Here is a 24205-nt window from a genome sequence, read left to right on the forward strand (position 1 = left end):
AATGTTTTCCAGAATCATCCATGTTGTAGCACGAATCAGTGCTTTATTCCTGTTTATACCTGAATGATATTCCACAATTTGTGTATCCATTCATCCACTGGTAGACATGTCAGTTATTTCTACCTTTTGGCTATTGTGATTAATGCTGCTTTGAACATTGTTGTAGAAGTATTTGTTTGAATACCTGTTTTTAATTCTTTGGGAGTATATACCTAGGGGTGGAATTGATGAATGATATAGTAATTCTATGTTTAATTTTTTGAGTAACTGCTAAACTTCTTTTCCATAGCAACCATACCACTTTACACTCCAATCAGCAACGTACGAGGACTCCAATTTTCCACATTGTTGCCAACATGCATTTTCCATTTTTTAAAATTGTAGCCATCCTCATGGGTGTGAAGTGGTATCTCATTGTAGTTTTGATTTGCATCTCCCTAACAAGCCATAATGTTGAGCATCTTTTCATGTGCTTGTTGGCCATATGTATATCCTCTTTGGAGAAATGTTTATTCAAGTCTTTTACCCATTTTAAAATTGGGTTGTTTTCCTTTTGTTGTTGAGTTGTAAAAGTTCTTTCTGTATTCTAGATACTAGACCTTATCACATATATGATTTGTGAATATTTTTCACCTTCTGTATATTGTCATTTCAATTTCTTGGATAGTATCCTTAGATGCTCAAAACTTTTAAATTCTGATGAAGTCCAGTTGATCTATTTTTTCTTTTGTTGCTCGTGTTTTTGTTATCATATCTAGGACTCCACTGCCAATTCTAAGGTCATAGAGACATACCCTTATGTTTTCTCCTAAGAATTTTATAGTTTTTTTGTTTTTTTTTTTAAATGGGGTCTTGCTCTGTCTCCCAGGCTGGAGTACAGTGACACAATCTCAGCTCACTGCAACCTCCACCTCCCGGGTTCAAGCGATGCTCCTGCCTCAGCCTCCTGAGTAGCTGGGACTACAGGCATGCACCACCACACCCGGCTAATTTTTGTATTTTTAGTAGAGATGGGGTTTTGCCATGTTGGCTAGGCTGGTCTCAAACTCCTGACCTCAGGGGATCTGCCCATCTCACCCTTCCAAAGTGCTGGGATTACAGGCATGAGCCACTGCGCCCGGCCTGAATTTTATAGTCTTAACTTATATTTAAGTCATTCCATTTTGAGTTCAGCTTTACATATGGTGTGAAATAGGAGTCCAACTTCATTCTCTTGTATGTGGATATTCAGTTGTCTCAATACCATTTGTTGAAGCGATTATTCTTTCCCCATTGAATGCACTTTGCACCCTAGCTGAAAATCAATTTGCTATAGATGTTTGGGTTTCTTTCTGGACTCTGAATTCTATTTCATTGTCTATCTATCCTTATGCTAGCACTACACTGTTTAGCTTTTTAGTAAGTTTTGAAATCAATAAGTATGAGTGCTCTAACTTTGCTCTTTTTCAAGATTGTTTTGGTATTTGTGGCCCGTAATTCCATATGAATTTAAGGATCACCTTTTCTGTTTCTGGGAAAAGGACTGTTGGAACTTTGATAAGGATTACATTGGATCTGTAGATTGCTTTGGGTAGCATTGCCATCTTAATAATATTAAGTGTTCCAGTCTATGAACTTAAAATATTTTTTCATTTATTTAGGTCTTTAGTTTCCTTCAGGAATGTTTTATAATTTTCATTGTACAAGTCTTTGACCCCTTTGGTTGAATTTACTCCCAAGTTTTATTCTTTGGATGTATTATAAATGAAATTGTTTTCTTAATTTCCTTTTCAAATTTTTCATTGCTGATATACAGAAATACCACTAATTTTTGTACGTTGATCTTGTACCCTGCAATATTGCTGACTTTATTAGTTCTAATAGGTTTTCTGTGTGGAAATTCAGGGTTTTCTATACATCAGATTATGTCATCTATAAACAGAAACAATTTTACTTCTTCCTTTCCAGTTTGGATTCCATTGACTTCTTTTTCCTGTCTATTTATTCTGACTGAAACTTCCAGTGCAATGTTGAATAGCAGCAGTAAAAGTGGGCACCCTTGTCTTGTTCCTGATCTTAGGGGCTCATTTCCTTACTTCTATCAGGTCCCAGGTTACAGGCTGTCATCTCAGTGAGGCATCCTCTGACTAGCCTTCCCAAAACAGCAGTGCCCACCCCACCCACACCCCACCCTGTCATCTTCTAGGCCCTTGTCCTGCTTTGTCTTCCTCCATAATGCTTAATACCATTCCATATCTTTATACGTTTAATATCTGTCTCCTTTCACTACATCAGAAGCTTTTGAGGATTTTACTCACTGCTGTCCCCTAGCCCCCAGAAAGGTGCCTGGCACATAGGAAGCACTCAATAAATGTTGTTGAGTAAATAAATATACATATGCAATTTCTCATAAATGGAATTAAATTGTTTGTGCTACTTTGTAAGCTTGCCTTTTTCACACATTTGTCCTAGGCATTCTCCTTCTTAGTAAGTAGCAATCGCCATCATCCTTTATACTAACTGCTGGAAGTCCATTGTATGGATGCACCATAATTTCTTCACCAGTTCCTATGGGTGGGCATGACAGTGACCATCCTCATACATACCTCTTTACTCCTCTTATTCCGTTATGAATCTGACACTTTAAAAATATGATAATGAGGCAAGGATGCATTATTTTTCTCCCTTTTCGTATTTTATTTGTTTGTTTAGAAATGTTTATACATTTTTCTCTCATTTCCCAAGGTCTCAGAACCTTTGGTTAAGGTATCCCTTACCCTGGTATTCTATTATATTTTTCTTTCATATTTTTTTCCTACTTACAGATTGTTTGGTCATGACCAATGCTTTAGTCGGCTTGGACCAAGTTATAAAATCACTCTTTTCAAGTGTGAGGGGTGCTGTGTTGGAGATCCCTGATTCCTGTTCTTTGGGGGAAGTTGGTCCCCAGAGGGAGAAACCTGAAGGGACTCTCAGCATGGAGGGACCCACAGGGTTCTACAATGGTCCACGCAGGGCCATCACCAGAGGCTGCTCCATTGCAGCCACTCCCGTAACAGGTCCCCTGTGTGTTTGCAGGAAAGGTCTGGGTTCCTAAGCAGAAGCCATTGGATCCTGTGCTGGAAAGTGTGACGCTGGAACCAGAGCTGGAGGAAGCCTTGGCAAATGCTTCGGATGCAGAACTCTGTGACATTGCAGGTAAGAGGTGTTCCAGGAGCTTTCCACATCCTCCAGAAGGATTTGACCCACATCTGCAGGGAGGCTTGTAGGGCTCATTTCAGCATGAACACCTTCTCTATTTCTAACAAGAACTAGAGGAGACCGAGAGTGTTAAAACAAAAATCCATTCTCAAAAACCAAAACAAGGAAAATAGAGAGAAAACCATGCAAACCCACCACACCAGGGAGCCATCTGCTGTTGCCATGAGACCCCATGCCAGAGGGACGTGGATGTATCTCAGGGAGAGCCCACAGACACCCTTTCCCAGCCATTAGCGTTGAATCCTGCCCAAGCCACTTGGGAAGAGAGGATAGAGGGAAAAGAGACAGAGGGCCTCTGCTGTCTTTGCCTTGGGAGGCTCACTTAAGGGCTCGATTTTTACAACTTTGCACTTTGCCTACAGTTGGCTCAGTGAGCCGGCTTTGAGGGGTCACCCTTGTATATCGCATATTTGCCCCATGCCCTCCATCTTCATATGTGTTTCCATATGATCTTCACAAACTACCCCCAAAACTCCAGAAGGTGGCCTGATATTCAGAGCCCTTTGCCCCCCTCCCCGCCTCCCCCGACTTCTCTGCTGCTCCTGTCGTCTCTGTCCCACTGCTGTGGTGTTCCATCCCCACAGGAAGGTCAGGTTCTGGCCACATCCGGCACCTTGTGCACTCCCTCCACACCTACTGTGCTCCTGATCCAGGGAGTGGGTGGGTTTTTATTCTGCAGGCTTGGAGGCTGCTAATCATAGCCCAGGTGATGGCAGGAGGGTGGGCGGGGTGGGGAAAGGCTCGAGGCAGGTGGGCAGGGGAGAGGGTAGAAGGGGATGCCTGTGACTGATTGGCTGTGACAGCGAGGTAGAAGAGTCAAGCAAGGTAACCTCAGACACTAAGTGGTGTCGGTGCCATTAGTGATGGACGGCAAGGGAGGAGCAGGAAGAGGGGAGATACAGAGTTCCGTTTACAACCTGTGGCACTTGAGGCACCTGTGGGCCACCCAAGTAGGGTCAGTTGTACAGGAAGTTCTGGAGTGCTACAGGGGGTTCCCATTCAAGATAGAGATTTGGGCATCATTAGTGTTGTCAAGCTCCAGGAAGAATACATGGCCCTCGTAGAAGCCTTTGGCGGTGGGGGTTGGGGGCGGGGGTGCAAATCGTGGAAATGGGGCAAAGCTAGAATGTGGATCAGTTCGCCACAAATAGGCTGAGAACCAAAGGCCAAATCAAGATGGGCAGAGCCACAGAGACACAGTGAGGGTTCAGGGCTGGCCAGGAGACTCACAGGCATGTGAGGCCAGAGGCCACGGCGGAGGTGGGAGGGCACCAGCACCAGCACCAGGGACTTGGCAGGCCACAGCTGCCTCTGCGACTTGTGAGTGGTGTTGTGCATGACTTTGGTGACATTCGTTCAGGGGTGGGGGAGCCACTGCGGGGGATGTGCAGGGGGCAGTGAGAAGACTCAACTATACACACGGGGCACTCTGGGTGGTGACAGGTGAAGCCAGGTCTGGGGGACCTGAGGAGTGAATGCGGAAAGCCAGTGTGTAGATCCCAAGTCCAGACAGCCCTTTCCTCAGGAGACAGGGAATTTGAAGGACAAAGGGCAATGGCTTGAAGGGTATTGGGACTGAGAGAGAATGGTTTTCGTTTTCACTATGAAGTACAGAAGCAGTGAGTGCTTCACCCAGCTGGGAAGGTAGCACTTAACTCCGGAACCTAGTTTGCTAGGGTAGGGATTTATTCTGTCAGAAGCCACACGAGTCACAGTAGATCCTCCACTGAGCCCATATATTATACATCACACTTCAACCAAACCATCTCCCCAAAGGGGGTCCCTTGAGTTCGGGATAATCTGTGAGGCAGGGTGGTCGCTGATGCCTTGGTGCGGCATCTCCACATGGACTGGGGCTGTTTTTACCCTGGACTTTCTCCTCCAATCACCCTTCATGACGTCACTCCCCTCATTGGGCAGCTCAAAGGGATTATCAAATGACTGCTGTCACAACCGCCGGCTCCTGCAGTTCCTGTGCCAAATCAGAGCTGCAACCATGTGCTACGTTTCTGTGTGGCTTTCTTGAAACTATTTCTCTTTATTTTTGTTGGCGTGGCTATTTATTGTTATCTGTAACGATGCAATATCCTGCCGAAGTCTGGGAAGGAGAGGGGAGCTGTAAGTCTACACCGGTGTTAACTGGCTAACCTTGGATGCCTGTCATTTGATGTTGGACATTCGAAAGATGGCAGCATCTCTGGGGAAGGAGGGACTGAACACTTTTGACTACCTACCATGTTCCAGGTTCTACGTGAGTTGCTCTCAAGACCTTGTTGCATTTATTGACCAAAACAATCCTATGAAGGAAATTTTATTACTGTCCCCATTTTACGGATGGAGAAAGTAGGCAAGGTGTGGTTAAATGCCTTGCCCAGAGGGTTTAAACCCAGGCAGCTTCATTCTAGGGCCTATGTGCAGCACCATCACCCAGCGTCACCTGAGTGAAGCCCTCCAGGGTAGGGGAGGACACAGAGCACAGAGGGTAGGCAACAGAGGGTGATGGGCAAGGCTGGAGAAGTTGGCTGGGGACCGGGGTGGGATGGGGGACACATTAGAAAAGGCTCTGGATGTCACACCAAGGAGATGAAACTTGGGACTAAGGGCATGAGGGGGAGCTAGATGGAAGCAGGAGTTTGAGTGGAGAGGAGGGGGTGTTCTGGAGGATGGGGGAATGGAGGAGGCAGGCCTTCCATGAGGCCGAGGCATGGGCAGAGCTGTGGGATTGCATCTGAGATGCAGCTTCACCAACAGCCCAGCTGTTCCTAGTGCCGGCTCAGAGGCCAAGCAGCTGAGATGGTACCAGGCTTTCTAGCCTGAGGCAGCAGAAAACAGGCTGGGTGGCTGATGAGGAGTGCTCTGCCGAGAGCTGACTTCAGAAACTCCGCATGAGATGAAGGCTGGACTTCGAACATGGTGTTGGAGGTGCTGGGCAGAGCAGGCCCACCAGAGGTGGTGGGTGGTTGAAGCCTTTTTCACAGAGCAGGTGACTGGGGCCAAGAGTGTGGGTGACTCACTGGAGGAAGAAGAGTAGGGAGATGAGGACATGGGGCATCCAGGTCACCTATAGTCGGTATGGCCTATCTCCCAAGTAGAACATTTCCATCAGCTCAGCTCTGGCTTCCTCACTCACACACACAGTCAGTGCCGTCCATTTAGTCTCTGGACTAGGCCCTGGCAAAAGAATGGTAAGAAAACAGCCCAATTTCCACCCTCACAGAGTCTACGTTAAACAAACACCAGGTAAGTATGAAATGACAAATGAGAGTGAGCATCTGAACAGAATCAGTACAGCGTATGAGGGGGGCACTTGGGGTAGGGCTGGCGAGACCAGGGAAGAGCTATGGAGAAGAGCCTAGGAGCAGAAGAGTAGCAGTGAGAAAGTGCGGAGAAGGTCCAGGGCTTGGGAGCGGCAGGAGCAGTGGTTCCGGGCTGGGGAGGACAGGCCCCTCTGAACCGAGTGGCGTGGCAGGCTTGCTATCTGGTGATGGTAGGAGCCTGGAGGGCACGCTGAGGTGTGCCCTCCTAACTCTCGTGTAACACGGGTGAGGCGCATCACTCATGCATTCACCTAACTGCTCACTAAGCCACTGCACATTATTGAACTCCTACTGTATACTAGGATGAACAGGAGCCAGTCCTTGCCTTTGGGAGGCCCAGGAGGTGATGAGGAGGACAGACGAGAAACATGTATTTTTTTTTAACCTTAAAATCTTTTATCACTTCAACATGTAGATTTCAACATTAAAAGTGTCCCTGCTGGGCGACAAGCAGAGTGCACAGGTTCCTGGCAGGGCTAAGTTCTTGGCGCATAGCCTACAGGGTTGTAGGTCAGAGGCTGCTGGGAGTCAGCAAGCACTTGTAATTCTCAGTGCCTCCCCTGCCCACTCAGGGTGGTGATGCTGGCTGGCTTTAGGGACCCTTCAGGTGGGGCAGGACCCAGGAAGGAAGTGGGGTAGGGAGACTCATTGTTTAGATGGGACAGCCTCGGGCCACTCACCCCCAAGGGCAGTTGGCAACCTGGAGGTCTTGCGGCTATCAGAGGCAGGCTTAGCCAGGCCACCCCCTGGCTTCTGGCTACTTCCGTGTGCTTAGGCACCTGTCCTGCTACCCTGCCAGTGGCAGGGTGTATCTTATCCAGGAGCAGCTCAACTGCATCCAGTTCCTGGGCCGGAGCCAGTTTCTCCCGCCTGTCCCTGGGATGCAGGAGAACATCTTCCAGCCATCTGCCCAGAGCCAGCCCGAGCAGCTGGCAGCTGGAGGAGCCGGGGATGTGTGCTGTTATCTCCCTGCGTCCTGAGTGGAATTACCAAATGAGTGAACTCTGCCAAGGCAGGGAGAAGAAACAGAACTCAATGTTCTTTTTCAGAGTTCAAAAATAGTCCTTTTTGAGTTTTGAGGAAGATCTAGACTTAAAAAAAAAAAAAAAAAATCAAGTTCCCCAGTGCTAAATTCAGCCTTGCCAATATCTACAAAGAATGAAGCAACAGGCAATGTTGATGTGCCGTTTTCTCCCGTCACTCACTCCTGTTGATGTGGAGTGTGGCACAAAACCAAGAGAGAGGGAAACTTGCGATTTTGTGCCTAGGGCTGGCAGAAGGTAATACTAGCCCCAGGCATTCTGCCCATCAATGGAAATCTAGCTGGGCCCTTCCCTTCCTTCTTTCCTTCCTTCCTCTTTCCCTCCTTTCTTCTTTTCGTCCTTCCTTTTTGTAATTCTAATTTCCTCTGAGCTGCAAAATGGTTTTATTTCTTCTTAGCCCTGCTGTTAACATATACAACCCCCTACAATAAATATATGTTATCTGTCCTTAGGATGCCAAAGTCAAGGGGAAGTTTTAGAACTTTAGAACTGCTAGTGACCTAGTGAATGAGAATACTAACTTAAAAGCCACGAGACTCCTTGCTGTATGGTTTTGGTGAACCATTTCCCTCTTGAGCTTGCTGGAAAAGTTGGGGGTGGGGGGTCTACCACAGCTACCCTGGATGCTGTTTGTTTGTTTGTTTGTTTTTAGACAGGGTCTCACTCTGTTGCCCAGGCTGGAGTGCAGTGGCGCGATCTCGGCTCACTGTAACCTCTACCTCCCAGGTTCAAGCAATTCTCCTGCCTCAGCCTCCCGAGTAGCTGGGATTACAGGCGTGTGCCACCATGCCCTGCTAATTTTTGTATTTTTAGTAGAGACGGGGTTTCACCATGTTGGCCAGGCTGGTCTTGAACTCCTGGCCTCAAGGGATCCACCCACCTTGGCCTCCCAAAGTGCTGGGATTACAGGCATAAGCCACTGTGCCCAGCCCCTGGATACTTACTGTAAAAGTCAAACAGGATAAAAACATGAGAAATTGTTGTGTTGCTAAGTCCTGTGGGCAGGTAAGAGATCAGTTCAAACACTCCATTTTACAAGTGAGAAAACTGAGCGCCCCCCCAGCCCCCAGAAAGGAAGTGACCTATACAGGGTTACCCAGAAAATTCATACCAAGGCTCAGCCTGAAACGCAGGTCTCCTTCCTCTTGGTCTCCTGGCAGTCTCTTGTAACTTCGCCGCCTCCATCCCTCTTTGTAGACCATCACAGGAAGCTGGCATCTGTGTGCCAAATGCACTTTCTATTTTCCACCTCTCTCCACTCTAAGCCACACCAGCCAGCCATATGAGGCTACATCTTTTATATATCCCCCAAAACCTGTACAAAACCTCAGCACATCCTAGAGCTGCTCCCACATCCCCTGAGCTGCTCTGTGGGAGCTGGAGAGCCTGCCCCAGAATGGGACATCTTCGTGGTGATCTGATTCACCTGCTGCTGACTCAGGCCTCAGCTCCTGTTGCCCACGTAGATGCAGCCTAAATTAAAACCCACAAGAGCTTGAAAAAATGCAGATGCCTCTCTCCCCACCAGTTCGCTTAGTGATGAACAAGCAAGTCTAATTTTAGCAGAGAAGAATCTTAGAATGTGAGAAACAGAAAGGACTTTGAGATCATCTCATCTTGTGGTTTTCGACTCTCACTCAGCAACAGAATCACCTGAGGAGGTTTAAAAAAAAAAAAAATCAGCCGGGCGTGGTGGCTCAAGCCTGTATCCCAGCACTTTGGAAGTCCAAGACAGGTGGATTACTTGAGATCAGGAGTTCAAGACCAGCCTGGACAACATGGTGAAACCCCGTCTCTACTAAAAATACAAAAATTAGCCGGACATGGTGGCACGTGTCTGTAATCCCAGCTACTTGGGAGGCTGAGGCAGGAGAATTGCTTGAGCCCGGGAGGTGGAGGTTGCAGTGAGCCGAGATCCTGCCATTACACTCCAGCCTGTGCCACAGAGCGAGACTCCGTCTCAAAAATTTAAAAAAAAAAAAAATATATATATATATATATATACACACACACACACACACACACACACACATACACACACATATCCGGAGATTCCGATTGGTTGGTCCAGGATGGAGAGAGGCACTGATAGGGTCTTAAAGCTCCCTGGGTGATCCATGTGTGCAGCCTTGACCGAGAGCCACTGGTCTTGTCTCAACCCCTCACTGGAAAGAGGAGGTTGAAGCCTAGAGAGGGGAGGGGAATTGCCCAAGGTCACACTGACATTAGGGGCATGATCAGGGCTGGAACTTGGGTTTCCTGACTCTTCATTAAGGGCTCCCATGTTGTCTCTCTAACAGGAAACCATATCTAATCAAATGACTTGGGTATTTTTAAAAATCATCACCAAATATTTGTTAAATACCATATTCAGGGAGAGGTGGAAGAGAAAATATCCTTCTCTGACCTCCAGAAGCCTACAGTCTAGTAGCAGAAGCACACGTGTATCTAGATATGTCTAACACCAGATAGATTCTGTGGCATACACCAGGTGCTGTGGGAGAATTAGAGAGGGAGAGGAGGAATCCAGGAAGACTCCCCGGAGGAGGAGGAGTTACTCCCAGGCTTGAAGGATAGGGCGGTAGAGTTGTTAGATAAAATACAGGATGTTCAATTGAATTCAGATTTCAGAGAACAATGAATATGTCCCAATATTGAATGGGTCGTACTTAGCTAAAAAAAAAAATTGGTGTTGGCCAGGCGAGGTGGCTCACACCTGCAATCCCAGCACTTTGGGAGGTCAAGGCTGGTGGATCAAGAAGTCAGGAGTTCAAGACCAACCTGGCCAAGACGGTGAAACCCCACCTTTATTAAAAATACAAAAATTAGCCGGGCGTTGTGGCACACTCCTGTAATCCCAGCTACTCGGGAGGCTGAGGCAGAGAATTCCTTAAACCTGGGAGGCAGAGTTTACAGTGAGCCGAGATCTCGCCACTGCACTCCAGCCTGGGCAACAGAGCGAGACTTCATCTCAAAAAAAAAAAAAAAAAATTTGTTGTTTATCTAAAATTCCAAGTCAAGTGGGTGCAGAGAATCACCAGCAGAAGGGAGAGTACTAGCAAAAGCAGGAGCAGCTATGAGCAGGGACTGTTTGTGTAGCTGGAGCAGAGAAGCTGTTGGGAGGGGGAGTGCAACAACACTGTTGAGGTGGGGCCAGCCCAGGGAGGGCCTGTGAAGCCAGGCTCTGGGTTTGGACTTGGCTGTACAAGCCACTTTCCTCCCATCTGGACAGCTGCAACAGCCTCACAGCTCTGCAGCCACGTCCATCTCTCCCCTCTGTAGTGAGTTCTCAACACAATAGTCAGAACTCAGGTCAGACCATCTCACTTCCTGCTCAAGCCTTCAATGGCTTCCCAGGCTGTTCCTAGGAAAAGACACCCGACCTCCTCACTCAGCCTAGAAGACCCTGTAGAATCTGACCTTGCCTAGGTGAATAAAATCTACTCCAGAGGGTTACTGGGCAGATCAAGGAGGGGAGTGTCAGGCAATGGTTCTCAACCTTGGCTGCTCATTGAAACCATCCAGGGAGCTTTAAAAATGCAGGTGCCTGAGCTCCACCCCCAGAGATTTTGGGTTAATTGGTCTAGGGTGGGACTGGGCATCAGGAATTTCAACAGATCCCTAGGTGATTCCAGTGTGCAACCAAATTGGGAATGATGGATACAAAGTGTCTTCCCTGGCCCAGAGCATGTGCTCAGTGAGAGGGGTGGTGTTGCCTTGCTTCTGATTATTACCACCACACATCCAGCTTCTATCCTATTTCCCCCAGCAGTGATTGTCACAGCTGTGTCATCACTGGTGTCCTGGCCTTGGCCTTTTCCTACTCTCCACCTCCCAACATGCAGCACAGAGCAGCTGGAAAGGTCTTTCCTGAAATGCCAACCTGACCTTCCTCCCTCACTGGCCTGCCACTCTCTGAACCTCGAGGCTTTCCCACCTGCATTCCTCTGCCTGTAATGTTCTATAGCCCTTCTCTTAACTTGACCAACACTTACTCCTCCTTCCCATCCCAAGTTCCTCTTTTATGCTGTCTTAGGACTGAACTTTTTCCTCTACCACACTCAGCATACCCTGCGCTGGTTTTTCATTGTGTGGGAACTTGCTGGGCTCCTCTCTCCCCCAGCACACTTTCAGCTCCATGAGCGGAGACCCAGTCTTTCTTATTCTCCACTGTCCCCACCAGAGCCTAGCACACAGTGCTGGGGTGGGCCTCATTACATGTTGAACAGATGAATGGATGAAAGAATGGCTGAACACGGGAGCAATGAGATCAGGTTGGCATTTCCAGGAAGAGCTTTCCAGCTGCTTTGTGCTGCATGCTGGGAGGTAGAGGGAAGGAAGAGGCCAAGACCAAGACACTGGTGATGACACAGCTGTGACAATACAGCCAGAGAATGATCAGGCCTCCACTAGGATGGAGATGATGGGATGGGAGGGGGACAGATCTCAGAGACACTGGGACAGTCAAATGGGCTTATGGGGAGAAGGTGCCACATTCCCTGATGTTTTACCCTGAGGGACAGGCAGGATGACAAGATGGAAAGAGAGCCTTCCAAAGAAAGAGGCTGTCGGTGGAAAGAGCCATTCTGGTTTGGCCACGTTGAGCTGGGTGTGCCAGCAGGACATCAGGGAATCAGAGGCCAGGGGCAGAGCAGCCTGGGCTGGGGCTGGGGATTTCAGAGTCACATCAATAGAGGTGAGAGTAAAAGTAAAATAAAATTTTGAAGTTTTCATGCAAGTGTTTCTTGCCATTTCTGTGAGCTAGAGTTCCCGGGGTTTGGAGTGTGGGTCCCTAGGAGGCTCTTCTGTCTGCAGAGGCACATCATGAGCCCTTCCCTTGTCCCTGCAGCGATCCTGGGCATGCACACGCTCATGAGTAACCAGCAGTACTACCAGGCCCTGAGCAGCAGCTCCATCATGAACAAGGAGGGGCTCAACAGTGAGTATGCACCCGCCCCCAGGAGGGACCTCATGCTTCTTGCTTCCTCCACTCACTGATGTTCTCTGGCTCGTTGCAGAAGTTTTAACATGTTATATAGCCAAATCTGTTCATCCTTTCCTTTGAGTCTCCTGGGATTTGTGTCTTGTTTACAAAGACCTTCTCTATCCCAGTATTATAGAAATGTTTTCCTATATTTTCTTCTAAAAGTTTTAGAGATTTACTTTTTATATTCAACTTTTTCTTTTTTTAGACAGGGTCCTTGCTCTGTCAGCCAGGCTGGAGTGCATTGGCACAATCTTGGCACACTGCAGCCTGGATCTCCTGGGCTTAAGAGATCCTCCCACCTCTGCCTCCTGAGTAGCTGAGGCTACAGGTGTATGCCAGCACGCCTGGCTAATTTTGTTTATTTTGTATGGAGATGAGGTCACACCATTGCCCAGACTGGTCTCGAACTCCTGGACTCAAACGATCCTCCTGCCTCAGCCTCCCAAAGTGCTGGGATTACAGGCATGAGCCACCACACCTGGCCTTATATTCAACTTCTTAATCTACCTGGAGTTCATGTTTGTGTGTGCTGTGGGATGAGACCAAACTTTCATTTTTTTGAATTAATATCCAGTGGTCCCAACACCATTCCTTGCAAGATTTATCCTTTCACCACTGGTTTGGGCCCTGCCTTTATCATCCACATGGATCTGTTTCTAGGTGCCTCCTCTGTTTCATGAGCCCTTTTGTCCTTTCCTGTGCCAATATTGCATTGCCTTAATTACTCTACTGCATTGTTCCAAAGCTGGCATTTTGGCCCCAAACAGAAATGAGGCTGCCAAAAAAATAATTATTCCTCCCTCTGGAAGACTGATGCATTTCTTTCCCATCCGGGCTTCATCTTAGCCTCCCAAGAGTCCACTGAGGTCATGAGCCCCGGGAAAATAACTAGCCCTGCTTTACAGATGTGGACCCAAGGTTCAGAGAGTTTAAGTAATTCACCCAGTTCTTGCAGGATGTCAAAGGCAGAGTCCAAGTAGAACCCCAGCCTCCTGGCTCCCTTGCAGGGTTTCTTCTGAATGGTGCCCCTACCCCCACCCAGCCCCTGAGATGTGCAGCCCTCACGTGCCCCAACTCTGCACATGCTCCCTTCCACAGTATCTTTGTGTTGGCAGAAAGTGAGCCCCTTGTTTCTGTGAGCCACCTCCCTTTTATCGGTCACTCTAGGCGTGATTAAACCCACACAATACAAGCCTGTGCCCGACGAAGAACCAAATTCAACAGACGTAGAGGAAACGCTGGAACGGATAAAGAACAACGACCCAAAACTTGAAGAAGTCAACCTCAATAATATCCGGGTAAGGTCCATTTATTTCACTTTACCTGTGTGTGGCTGGGGGAGGGGGAACCATGTCACCCAAATGCAAATGGTCCAGGGTTGGTTGTGCAGAGTAAACAGGGTCCTGTTTGGATTCTGGGTGTTTCTGCATCGGGAATAGGGACAAAACCTTTGCAAATGGGAGCCTTTAAGAGGGGTGGGCAGTGTAAACAAGTGCATCTGGCAGTCCTGGTTTCTTTCTGAGGATGATATCAGGCCCAGATGTTTAGCACGGGCCAACCCAGCTTTGATCTGGAAACCTGCCACGTTATTCAAAACACTGAGAGATTCTCCGAGATAAAATCATGAGTCAGACACACGCTGCTGCACGGGATCTCAAGGCTGGAAAAGTCCAGTGCCCACTAGGCTCAGGGGTAACACAGGCCCTGGGCAGGTCCCTCCCCTGTGCCATTGCTGCTGCTGCTGTATCACGTTCATATTCAGCCTCGTTTTACAGCCACAGAAGGGAGCTGTTGGCCAAAATGTCCAAAGCAATATCCCAAGCTGTCTGCCCTTTTCTCTGTGGACATTTCCTTATGTGATCCCGGGGCAGGGGAGGGACAGGTGGACAGGCAGTCTCACCCTGAACAGGCTGCTGCAGGAAGAATTCAGAGACAAATGCAGCTGCCTACCCACCTGCTCGGCCCGGAGACCAGTGGATTAGTTCTGGGAGGGGGTGGGGGTAAAACTAGAAGCCAGCCCCCCATGCCCCTGCTCCACTTTCTTTCCTTCTCCACTTTATTTTAAGCAGCTGCCAGCCCCACGGCACCATCAGATTGGAAACCTGTACCCTAGTGTTCACCCCCACCTGGCCTCCCCATGCTCTGCTCCCACGGGAGCTAAAGTGACGCTCTGAAATGAGAGGTTGGTAAAAACACAGCCATGTTTGCTTTCATGTGCCCAGTAGGAGACGTTGGCACAATTCAGAATGCTGCCAGCTGGCAGTGAATGCTGCCTCAGGGCCGCGTGAGGGATGGAATCTCCCTGTGAGGCCCCAGCCTTCTCTGGGCCTCAGTTTCTCCTCTGCACTGTGAGCCCGTTGGACCAGATCAGTGATTTTCACCTGAGAAGATTAAAAAATACATACCAACGCCCAGGCCTGACCCTAGAGATTCGGATTCTATTGTTCTGGGCCAGCCCAAGCATCACCATTTTGTAAAAGTTCCCCAGGAGTCTCTGATGTGCAGCTGGAGCAGAGACCCCCTGGGGTAGATGTCTCTTAAAGAGCATCATATGCAGCCCCCCTTACCTGTTTTCCAGAAACAGGGCCAGAGAGGGCAAGAGGCTTCCACAGAGACATCTAGCAAGTCAGAAACATTGCCGATCACTGGGACCAAGGCCAGGTTCCAGCCCCTCCCCACACCCCTAGTCCTAGCTCTTTGCACAATACTACATGCCTTAATTTTTGCCTTTTCTCTGGCCCCCAAGTGCACAAAGAAAGAGGTTACAGGTCTTATCTGAAATTTTCAGGGAGGATTTTCAAAATCTGTTTACCAGAAAGTTCTCCCCAAATCTCAGTCATCTGGGACAAAGCCTGAACCTTTTGCCCATTCAGCTTTTTGGCCAGAGACTTGCCAGGAATCAGTGAGTAGCCAGGCTAATCCGCCTGCCTCAGCCTGTCCCAGAGGAGGCTTCTGGTCACTCTCTCTGTTGCCTTTCTTTGTGCAGAATATCCCCATCCCCACCCTCAAGGCATATGCAGAAGCCCTGAAGGAAAACTCATATGTGAAGAAGTTCAGCATCGTGGGGACACGGAGTAATGACCCTGTGGCGTATGTATGTACCTTTCTGTTCTGTTGCATTGTGGATGGGGGCCTTGAAACAGAAGGGTTGAAATATGTGGCCTCAGGACTGGTTGTATCCCACTAACAAAGAGCTCTGTGTGGTACAGTGGAAGGCACTGGACCAGGAGCTATGAGGGGTGTAGAGGGAATGGCCATCACCTGGCACCACCTACTCGTCATCCTGGCCAATCCTCACAACCACTTCTGGTCTGAGATGTGCAGTTCTCCCCACTTTGCACTTAAAGAATCTAGGGTTCAGAGAGGTCAGGCAATTTGTTTTGTCCAGTCACACAGCAAGTGAGAGGTGGACCTGCAATTCCAGTGCAGTCATGTGACCCCTAAATCTCTCTCTCTTCACTTGGCACATCATATTAGAACAAGGGCCTGCCCTTCCCTGTTCCTCAGTTTTTCCATCTCTAAAATCAATGGTTTCGGCTGGGCGCAGTAGCTCACACCTGCAATTCCAGCACTTTGGGAGGTCAAGACGGGTGGATCACTTGAGGTCAGAAGTTCGAGACCAGCCTGGCCAACATGGTGAAACCCCGTCTCTACTAAAAGTATAAAAATTACCTGGGCTTGGTGATGCACGCCTGTAATCCCAGCTACTCGGGAGGCTGAAGCAGGAGAAGCACTTGAGCCCAGGAAGTGGAGGTTGTAGTGAGCCGAGATTGCACCACTGTACTCCAGCTTGGGCAACAGAGCGAGGCTCCATCAGAAAATAAATAAATAAATAAATATAAATTAAAAAAAAATGATGGTTTCATCAGCAGGTCCCAATGAGGCTCCATCACAAAATAAATAAATAAATAAATAAATAAATAAATAAATAAATAAATAAATATTAAAAAAATAAAAATGATGGTTTCATCAGCAGGTCCCAATGACCAATTTTATTTTACCAAGTCTCAAGATATTTCTGATCAAATTAAATTGTACTTACTCTGAAGTAGCCATCAACTCTTCTTTTTAAACATCCAGCACATATGTATTGAGAGTCTCTCTGTGCCCAACACTGAATTAGGTTCTGGGAATACAATTGTCACCAAACAGTCTCAGCTTCCACTTTCATAAAGATTCTGGTCCATTTGGCCAAGCAGACAACTAAAGGGTAACAGTACAGTGCAATTACTGCAAAGCTAGATTCCTGCAAGAAGGGCAGAAGCTAGTTTATCAGGGCTAGTAATTAACCATTTAGTAGCAATCAATTTTTTTCTGATTCTTAAAATAGGTAGGACAGTGTTCTTTCATATTTTTGAAATAATAGAAATAGCTCACAGTCTCCCATTGCTGTCAGTGGGGAACCTCTGGATTGATGACCTCTGACCTCAGATCTCCATGGTTCCTTGCCCATAGGAACACAGCTGGCAAAGCCACATGCCCCGTATGCTACTATGTCATGGGTCAGAAACCAAACACATCCATTCTGGCCCTCAGCTCAGGTCCACAAATGCTTTTTGGGCATGGACTCTGCCAGACCAACAGCTGATATCAGCCCATGCACACCAGTATGCCCATGTCAAACACTGAGATGCTTCTGGGCCAGTTGGTAAATCAGGCTGCCAGAGCTCTGTCAATGACCCCACTGCCTGCCGTAGCTTTTCTCCTGGGCCCCGGTTCCTCCACTGGGACCCAGCATACAAGGAGTTAACACCTGGCAAGACAGGGCCTCCAGGACCTGCTCAGCCACCGGCATGTCCAGTTGGATCAGCCTGGCAGATTGCCTACCGGTTGTTATTTTTTTTTATTAGATTTGATTAAGCCAGGCCAGGCCTTTCCTGGGAGCAGGAGGGTTCTGGTGGAGGACACAGAGAGGACTCTGGCTGGGTCCTTTCCCTCAGGAGGACCAGCCAAGTCAGAGACAGACACCATCATAGAGAAAGCTGACATGCCATCCTGGGGGCACACTGAAGCGAAGGGCACTGAGGAGGGGCCGATTATTTCAAAACAGAGGGCTTCCTGGGATCTAGCCTTTCAGCAGGTCTCAGCAAGGCAGGGGCGACGGGGTAGGTATTCCTGGCTCGGAGCGTCATTTCAGGCAGCAGGGCCCACCGATCAGTGTGTCCTATCAGCTGCCGGTGTCTTTTTCCCTCCATGACGCATCGTTTCCACCAACTGCTAATTACCTCATTTCCTTCAGAGGCTCTGATTGTCATCTACACCCCCTGGCTGAGCTCCTCTGAAACGTGCTAGGGGCCACCTAAGCTCCTCTTCTCCAGTTTGCCCTGGTCACTTGCCCAGTGGGTGGTTTCCCAGGCTTCCCTCTTCTGCTCTGTGGTGCTCAGATGAAGAAAACCATGTCTCTATGGGGCAATAAAGAGACAAGTGGGGAGTTATGTACAGGAGGTTGAGGCTCCACTGGTCACTCAGTGAACAATGCCTGAGGGCCTATTATGTGCTGGGTACTGTGGGCAACATGGGATAGATAGGATGCATTTTCAGCCCACCAGGAGTATATAGTCTAATAGCAGAGACAACACCAGTATGAAAACAACTCTGAACAGAGGAATCCAAGGTCCATAATGAGGGAAGTATGGCTCCATTCTATGAGGATTTGAGAGGGTAGGCTACAGCTAGCTGGGGAATGTCAGCAAGAGCTCTTGGAGAAAGGGGCATTGAGAATGGCCTCGAAAGATGGGCAGAGCTTGGACAGGGAAGCAGAAAGGGAAGGGAATTCCAGGTGGGAGGGATAGAAAGGGCAGAGACAAAGTGGGAAAGCACCGAGCAGGCGTGGGGAGCTGCGAGTAGCCCCACTGAAGAGGAGCAGTGAGAGTTGATTCTGGACAGGGGAGTAGACCCAGGTCATAGAAGCTTTGCATGTAGGCTAAGCAGCATAGAATTCTCCTGTGGGGGATCAGGAGCCATGGCGGGTTGCAGGAGAGGAGAGACACAGTCAGAGTTGTGCTTGGTGAAGGACGTGGTGGGGATCATCCTCCTGTTCCCCTAGGTGTCTTAGGATCTACCCAGAGGGGTTTCCAGCCTTGCTCGGGGTGACTCATGGGTATCCTTGCTTTCTCTTATGCTTCAAGGCCCTTGCTGAGATGCTCAAGGAGAACAAGGTGTTGAAGACACTGAATGTGGAATCCAACTTCATTTCTGGAGCTGGGATTCTGCGCCTGGTAGAAGCCCTCCCATACAACACTTCTCTGGTGGAACTGAAAATTGACAACCAGGTGAGATGGGCAAGGGTCTCCTCAGGTCTGTTACTACATGCAGCTCGCTGGCCTGCAGTTTTTCCCATGCTGCTGGATGGAGCTGAGAATGCTGATGATAGAAGCTCAGAGCCCAGCTTTGAGGGACCTCCAGGGTCCCCAAAGTTCACACCCTCTACCATGCTCACCTTCCTTCTTCATCGCTTCCACTATGTGCTCTTCCAGTTCTGCTTGAGTCCCTCTCATGATGGGGGACACACTCCTTACCAACATCACCACTTCCATTCTTAGGCAATGAGAACATTCTTCCTTATATCCGGTAGAAGTCAGCTCCCTGTAAGTCCTGTTTGTTGGGCTTAGCTCCGTTCTCTGCTTCACTCAGGACATCTGTTGCACAGATCTCATGAACCACTAAGCTCTCCTTCTCCAGGTTAAAATTCCCAGTTTTCTTCATTCACCCCCATTCAATGCGGCTTTTGAATTTCCTCACCATTCACATTCGTCTCTAGGCGAATTCTAGTTTGTCTTTATTCTTATGGAGTTACTGTTTCTCTGTAACTTCTGTGGGTCAGTCATTTTATCTGTGGGGCAACTCTTTCAGCTCTGACTTTCTAAGAGGATGCTAATAACAACATCTATATGTTACATGTGTTGAGAGTCTACTGTAGACCAGGCTCTGAGCTACACATCTTACATCCATCATCTTTGATCTTCACAACAACCCTACAGAATGTGGGTATCATCAGTCTCAGTTTTCAGAAAACAGTCCAGACAGGCCAAAGATAAGCCCCTTTTTCAAGGCCATAGGGTCAGCATTTAGGAAGCAGGATTTGAATCCAGGTCTCCTTGACTCTAAAACTCACACTTATTCCACTGCAGCATGTTGCTTTTGATGTTAAAATGCGCTTTTTTTTTTTTTTTATGAATGGAGACTCAGTTTTTTTTTTTCCACTACATGAGAATTTTTGCTGAATGGTTGTATAAATGTATGCATGGGAAAAAGATTGGAATGAAATATTACAAAATTCTAAACAGTGGTTATACCTGAGTGAGACTATCACAAGTTTTTAACTTTTTTATTGTAAAATACGGCAAACATACAGAAAAGTGCATAAAACTTAAATGCACAGCTTAAGGAATCATAACAGGCATGTAACCCCTGTCCAGGTCAAGAAACGAAAACATTACCAACCTCCAGAAGACTTTGTCCCTTCCCAACCATAACCCTTTCAAAACCATTCACAACTTGCTCCCTACTCTCATGCCTCCATGCCTTTCCCTCCTCATGGAATGTCCTCCCCTGCCTCTACCCTCTTCTCTGCCTTCTGGGTTTAGTTGAAGCTTCACTTTATCTTAGTGGTGTTCTAGAGACAGCTTGAACCAGCTTGCAAGAGCTGATTGTGGATATCTCTTCCTGAGACCAGCGATGGCACATGGTGCCTTGAATTGCTCATGGTAGGTGGGAGTATTTACACTATGGAAATTGGCAAATTGGCACACCACGCATCAGGGCTTTTTTTTTTTTTAATTGAGAGCCAGGTTACTACTGTCTTCTCCCACTAGTCTGCCATAGCTCCTCCAAACCTCTGCCCAAAGAGAGTTAGATACCTCTTCCTCTGGGCTCCCCTAGCACCTTGGCTTCCCTTGAGCTTCCCAGAAGCTGGTGCTATGTCTGAGGCATCTCCTTATCTGAGTGCCCAGCTCAGGACCTGGCCCTCCAGGGGTGCCTGGTAAGTAAGGTTGCCCTGGATGGTCATGCATATTGTTCACAGCACAATGAAGTAGCAGAGAGCAAAATTCAGCCCGGAATCCACTCCAAGCTGTGTGCCTCAGTATGGGGCTTTGTTCACCCAGAGAGGGCACTTTTTTCTAATTTATGTAAAGCAGTCACATGAGCTGGCAGCAGCCGTGTCACATGCATTTCCTGCATTGGACTCCTTGCATCTCTCGCGTGCCGGTGGTCTTGCTGCTGCCTCACTCATTCTCAGGCCCTCCCCACCCCTATCCCTTCTGCGCCCTCCCTTAGCCATTGCTGACTCTGCTCCGCTGGAGGCAAGAGGGGCGGAGCAGATGGAACAAAGGCATTGCAGCAGGCTTGGCAGCGGCCCTGGGCCAGGCCCTGGGATTGGCTACTCATGTGAATCCCAGCCTGGCCTGGCAGGAAGTCAGGGTCTACCCAGAGTCAGCTGAAACTTAACTCCCAGGGCAGAATGTCAGCAAAAGAGGACTGGCAGCACTGGCTTCAGGTCACTGTGGTGGCAGCTGCCAGGGAGTTGCCCCTTCCCTCCAGACGCTATCCCCCCAGAGTCCAAGATGGAGCCCATGCTAACCATTGCCCTTACCTTAGCTGGATACCCTGGTTCAAAAACATTTACTTCCCTGAGCCTCAGTTTCCTGGCTTGTAAAGTGAGGATTATAAGAATCTCTGCTTCTAAGGAGATAACAGATGTAAACTCTGAAGTTGTTAACTTTTAGAATTACTGGGAAGGTGAACTAGGGGATTCACATGCTATTCTAAGAGTTAATTTCCTGAGCAGGTATCATGCGCCAAAACCATACTGGGTACTTTGTGTCTATTATCTAATTTAATGTTCACAAAGACTCTGTAAGTGGCGTTACAACCCATCCCTGTATCACAGATGAGGAAACTGAGTGCCAGGCAGGCTATGCAACCTGCCCAAGGCCACACAAGAAGCAAGAGGGGCAAGATTCAAACCCAGGTCTGTGTGACTCCAGAGTCCATGTATAATGCTATGCCTGTCTGGGTTCTTGAAGCAGCTGTGCTTTCATGTGATGTCAGCCTAGCTTTTCTCATCTGTCCTCTGGCCTGGGGCCTGAGCACTGGTCAGCACCACCCCACATCCAGTGAGTGTCTTTTTTGGTTCATCTCAACATTTTGATGAATGCTGGCTGCTTGCCAGGACTGTGCTGGGCTGTGTGCAGGACTGAGGCTCCAGGTTTGTCCTCCAGAAATTTCCTCACTGGATGGGAGGAAAGATGGTTGCAGAAATGACCATCATACCAGGTGCTCCAGCAGCCAGACAGTGGGCTGTGAGGTCCATCTGAGGGAGCAGTCTTAGTCAGGAATAGCGATCAGGGAGGGTTGCTTGGAGGAGGCAGACCTTGAGATAAACCCGTAGATGCTGGGTAGACCCTGACTTCCCACCAAAAGGGTGAAAAGTATCTCAGGTGACACGGAGGCCATGGCATCCCAGGTGCAGAGAGGAGTGGGGAAAGCCATGGAGCCCATCCACACAGGCTCACGGTACCCCCAGAGGAAAACCAGAAAGGGGGTTAGGAGTCGGAGAGCTTTGAATGGGTAGGTTTAGGGAAAGTGGGCTGTGTTGTGCTCTGGGAAGATGGTTCTGGCTGGATGGGAGGGGACTGGGGGCAAGGAGAGGGTATCAGGGCCCAGATCAGCCAGGAGCTATGGCCTCCAGGACCAGGGGGCTGTGGGGAGGCGCTCCTGCTTAACTGGAGTTGGGTCCGGCAGGGGAAGGGTTGAAGGCAGATCTCAGGGAGGGGGCTCTGCTGACTCAGGCTCAGGGGGAGGCCACCTGTGCCTCCCCTTCAGATGCCCCAGTCCCAGGCTGGGGGGAGGCAGGACAGTGTGACACAGAGGAGGTGGCGAGTGGCATTTGATTTATTCCTTTATTCCTCATTCCTGGTTAGTCACTGAGGTCCTTGGAGACGGGAGCTTTTTCCTCAGTCCTGTGCTTATAACCTGTGGCAGCAAGTCTCTGTCCTTCTTTCTCCTTATACGGCCAGGGAAAGGGACTTGGGGAGTCCTGCCCAGGGTGACACGGAGCTGGCTCAGGACACAGTTTGGGAACCAGGACTTTGAAGCTGTTTGTTGACTCAAATAGTCTCTCTATCTCCAAGCAATGTTCTGTTGCCACCTGCGGTTGCGCCAAGACCATGGTGAATTGGGAAAGGGCAGAGCAGGCCCCAGAGCCAGAAGGCACTGAGACAATATCTAGCCCAGTCCTCCTTTCACAAGCGGGGAAACTGAGGATGAGAGAAGGGATGGGACTAGCCCGAGGCCAAAGGCCAGGTTAGTGGCAGAGCTCGGTTGGAGCTGCCAGTATCCTGGCTGCACTGATGGATGGATGGGAGAGACCCTGTGGGCCCCGAGGGAGCCTGCAGGCCCAGCCCAGGCCAAGGAGGCCATCTCCACACACTGCTTCTGTGCTGCTCTCACCAAACTCTCCAAACTCCCCACAGACCTGCTCTTCCCCAGGACCCCCAGGGCACCGGGGGCCCTGCTCCCCAGGCCAGACAAGGCCTGGGGTGAGCCCCACAAATGAGTATATGTATAATGTCTGGGGTAGTGGCCAGATTCCCCACTTTTTATTCCAATATTTGACAATGAGGATGTGCTTAATATTTTGAAGAGAAGTTAAAGTAGATGGATTGTGCTGTCTTGTTTTCCCAGATTGGATGATTTGTGTCTGGCTTTTTTTACTCAACGTTGTGAGTGTATCAGTTTTCTGCAGCTGTGTAACAAATTATCCCCAAATATAGCAACTTAAACAGACTCAGAATCCTGGCATAAAACAATAAACATGTATTAACTCACCACTTCTGAGGGCCAGGAATCCAGGAGCAGTGTAGCTGGCTGACTTCGCCCAGAGCACATGATCTGAGGTGGAGAAACTGCTTCCAACAAGGCTCCCTCACAGCGTGGGCAGGAGACCTCAGCACCTTACCGTGTGCACCTGGCCTAGGGCTGTTGGAGTGTCCTCACAATATGGCAGCTAACTTCTCCCAGAGTGAGTGAGCCAAGTCAGAGAAAAAAGAAAGCCTCAGGTGCCTTTTATGACCCAGCCTCAGAAGTTACATAAAGTCATTTCCACCATATTCTGTTTATTAAAAGTGAGTCACAAAGCACAACCCACACTCAAGGGGAGAGAAATCAGACACCACTTTTTGGAGGAAGGAGGATCAAAGAATTTTGCAGATATTAAGTCATCATAGTAAGAATTATCTATATTATTTTGTGTCACAGGAGTTGATCAGAAAGACCTCTGTAACTGAGAGGTGACAGCGTGCTGGCAGACCTCACAGCCCTCCCTCGCTCTCGGCGCCTCCTCGGCCTTGGCGCCCACTCTGGCCGCGCTTGTGGAGCCCTTCAGCCCGCCGCTGCACTGTGGGAGCCCCCTTCTGGGCTGGCCAAGGCCGGAGCCGGCTCCCTCAGCTTGCCGGGAGGTGTGGAGGGAGAGGCGCGGGCGGGAACCGGGGCTGCTAGCGGTGCTTGCGGGCCAGCGCGACTTCCGGGTGGGCGTGGTCTCGGTGGGCCCCGCACTCGGAGAGGCCCCGGGCAGTGAGGGGCTTAGCACCTGGGCCAGCAGCTGCTGTGCTCGACTT

General features: G+C 48.9%; 1 protein-coding gene and 1 long non-coding RNA gene across 2 annotated transcripts in view; one reads left to right on the forward strand and one right to left on the reverse strand.

The window, feature by feature from the left end:
- TMOD1 (tropomodulin 1) overlaps nt 1-24205 on the forward strand; it is a 93976-nt gene that overhangs the window by 48506 nt on the left and 21265 nt on the right. Inside the window, exons 4-8 of the mRNA XM_054502180.2 lie at nt 3058-3177; nt 12450-12539; nt 13755-13885; nt 15574-15681; nt 18716-18859. Of these exons, the coding sequence (XP_054358155.1) occupies nt 3058-3177; nt 12450-12539; nt 13755-13885; nt 15574-15681; nt 18716-18859 (593 nt within the window). The remainder of the gene's footprint in view (nt 1-3057; nt 3178-12449; nt 12540-13754; nt 13886-15573; nt 15682-18715; nt 18860-24205) is intronic.
- Nucleotides 4906-9031, reverse strand: LOC134737916 (uncharacterized). Its single transcript, XR_010123339.1, has 2 exons — nt 8712-9031; nt 4906-6253 (listed from the first exon to the last, which is right to left on the reverse strand). It is a non-coding gene; the product is annotated as an uncharacterized LOC134737916 (long non-coding RNA).

The sequence above is a fragment of the Pongo pygmaeus genome, chromosome 13, assembly GCF_028885625.2.
Source record: "Pongo pygmaeus isolate AG05252 chromosome 13, NHGRI_mPonPyg2-v2.0_pri, whole genome shotgun sequence".
Classification (NCBI taxonomy): Eukaryota; Metazoa; Chordata; class Mammalia; order Primates; family Hominidae; genus Pongo; species Pongo pygmaeus.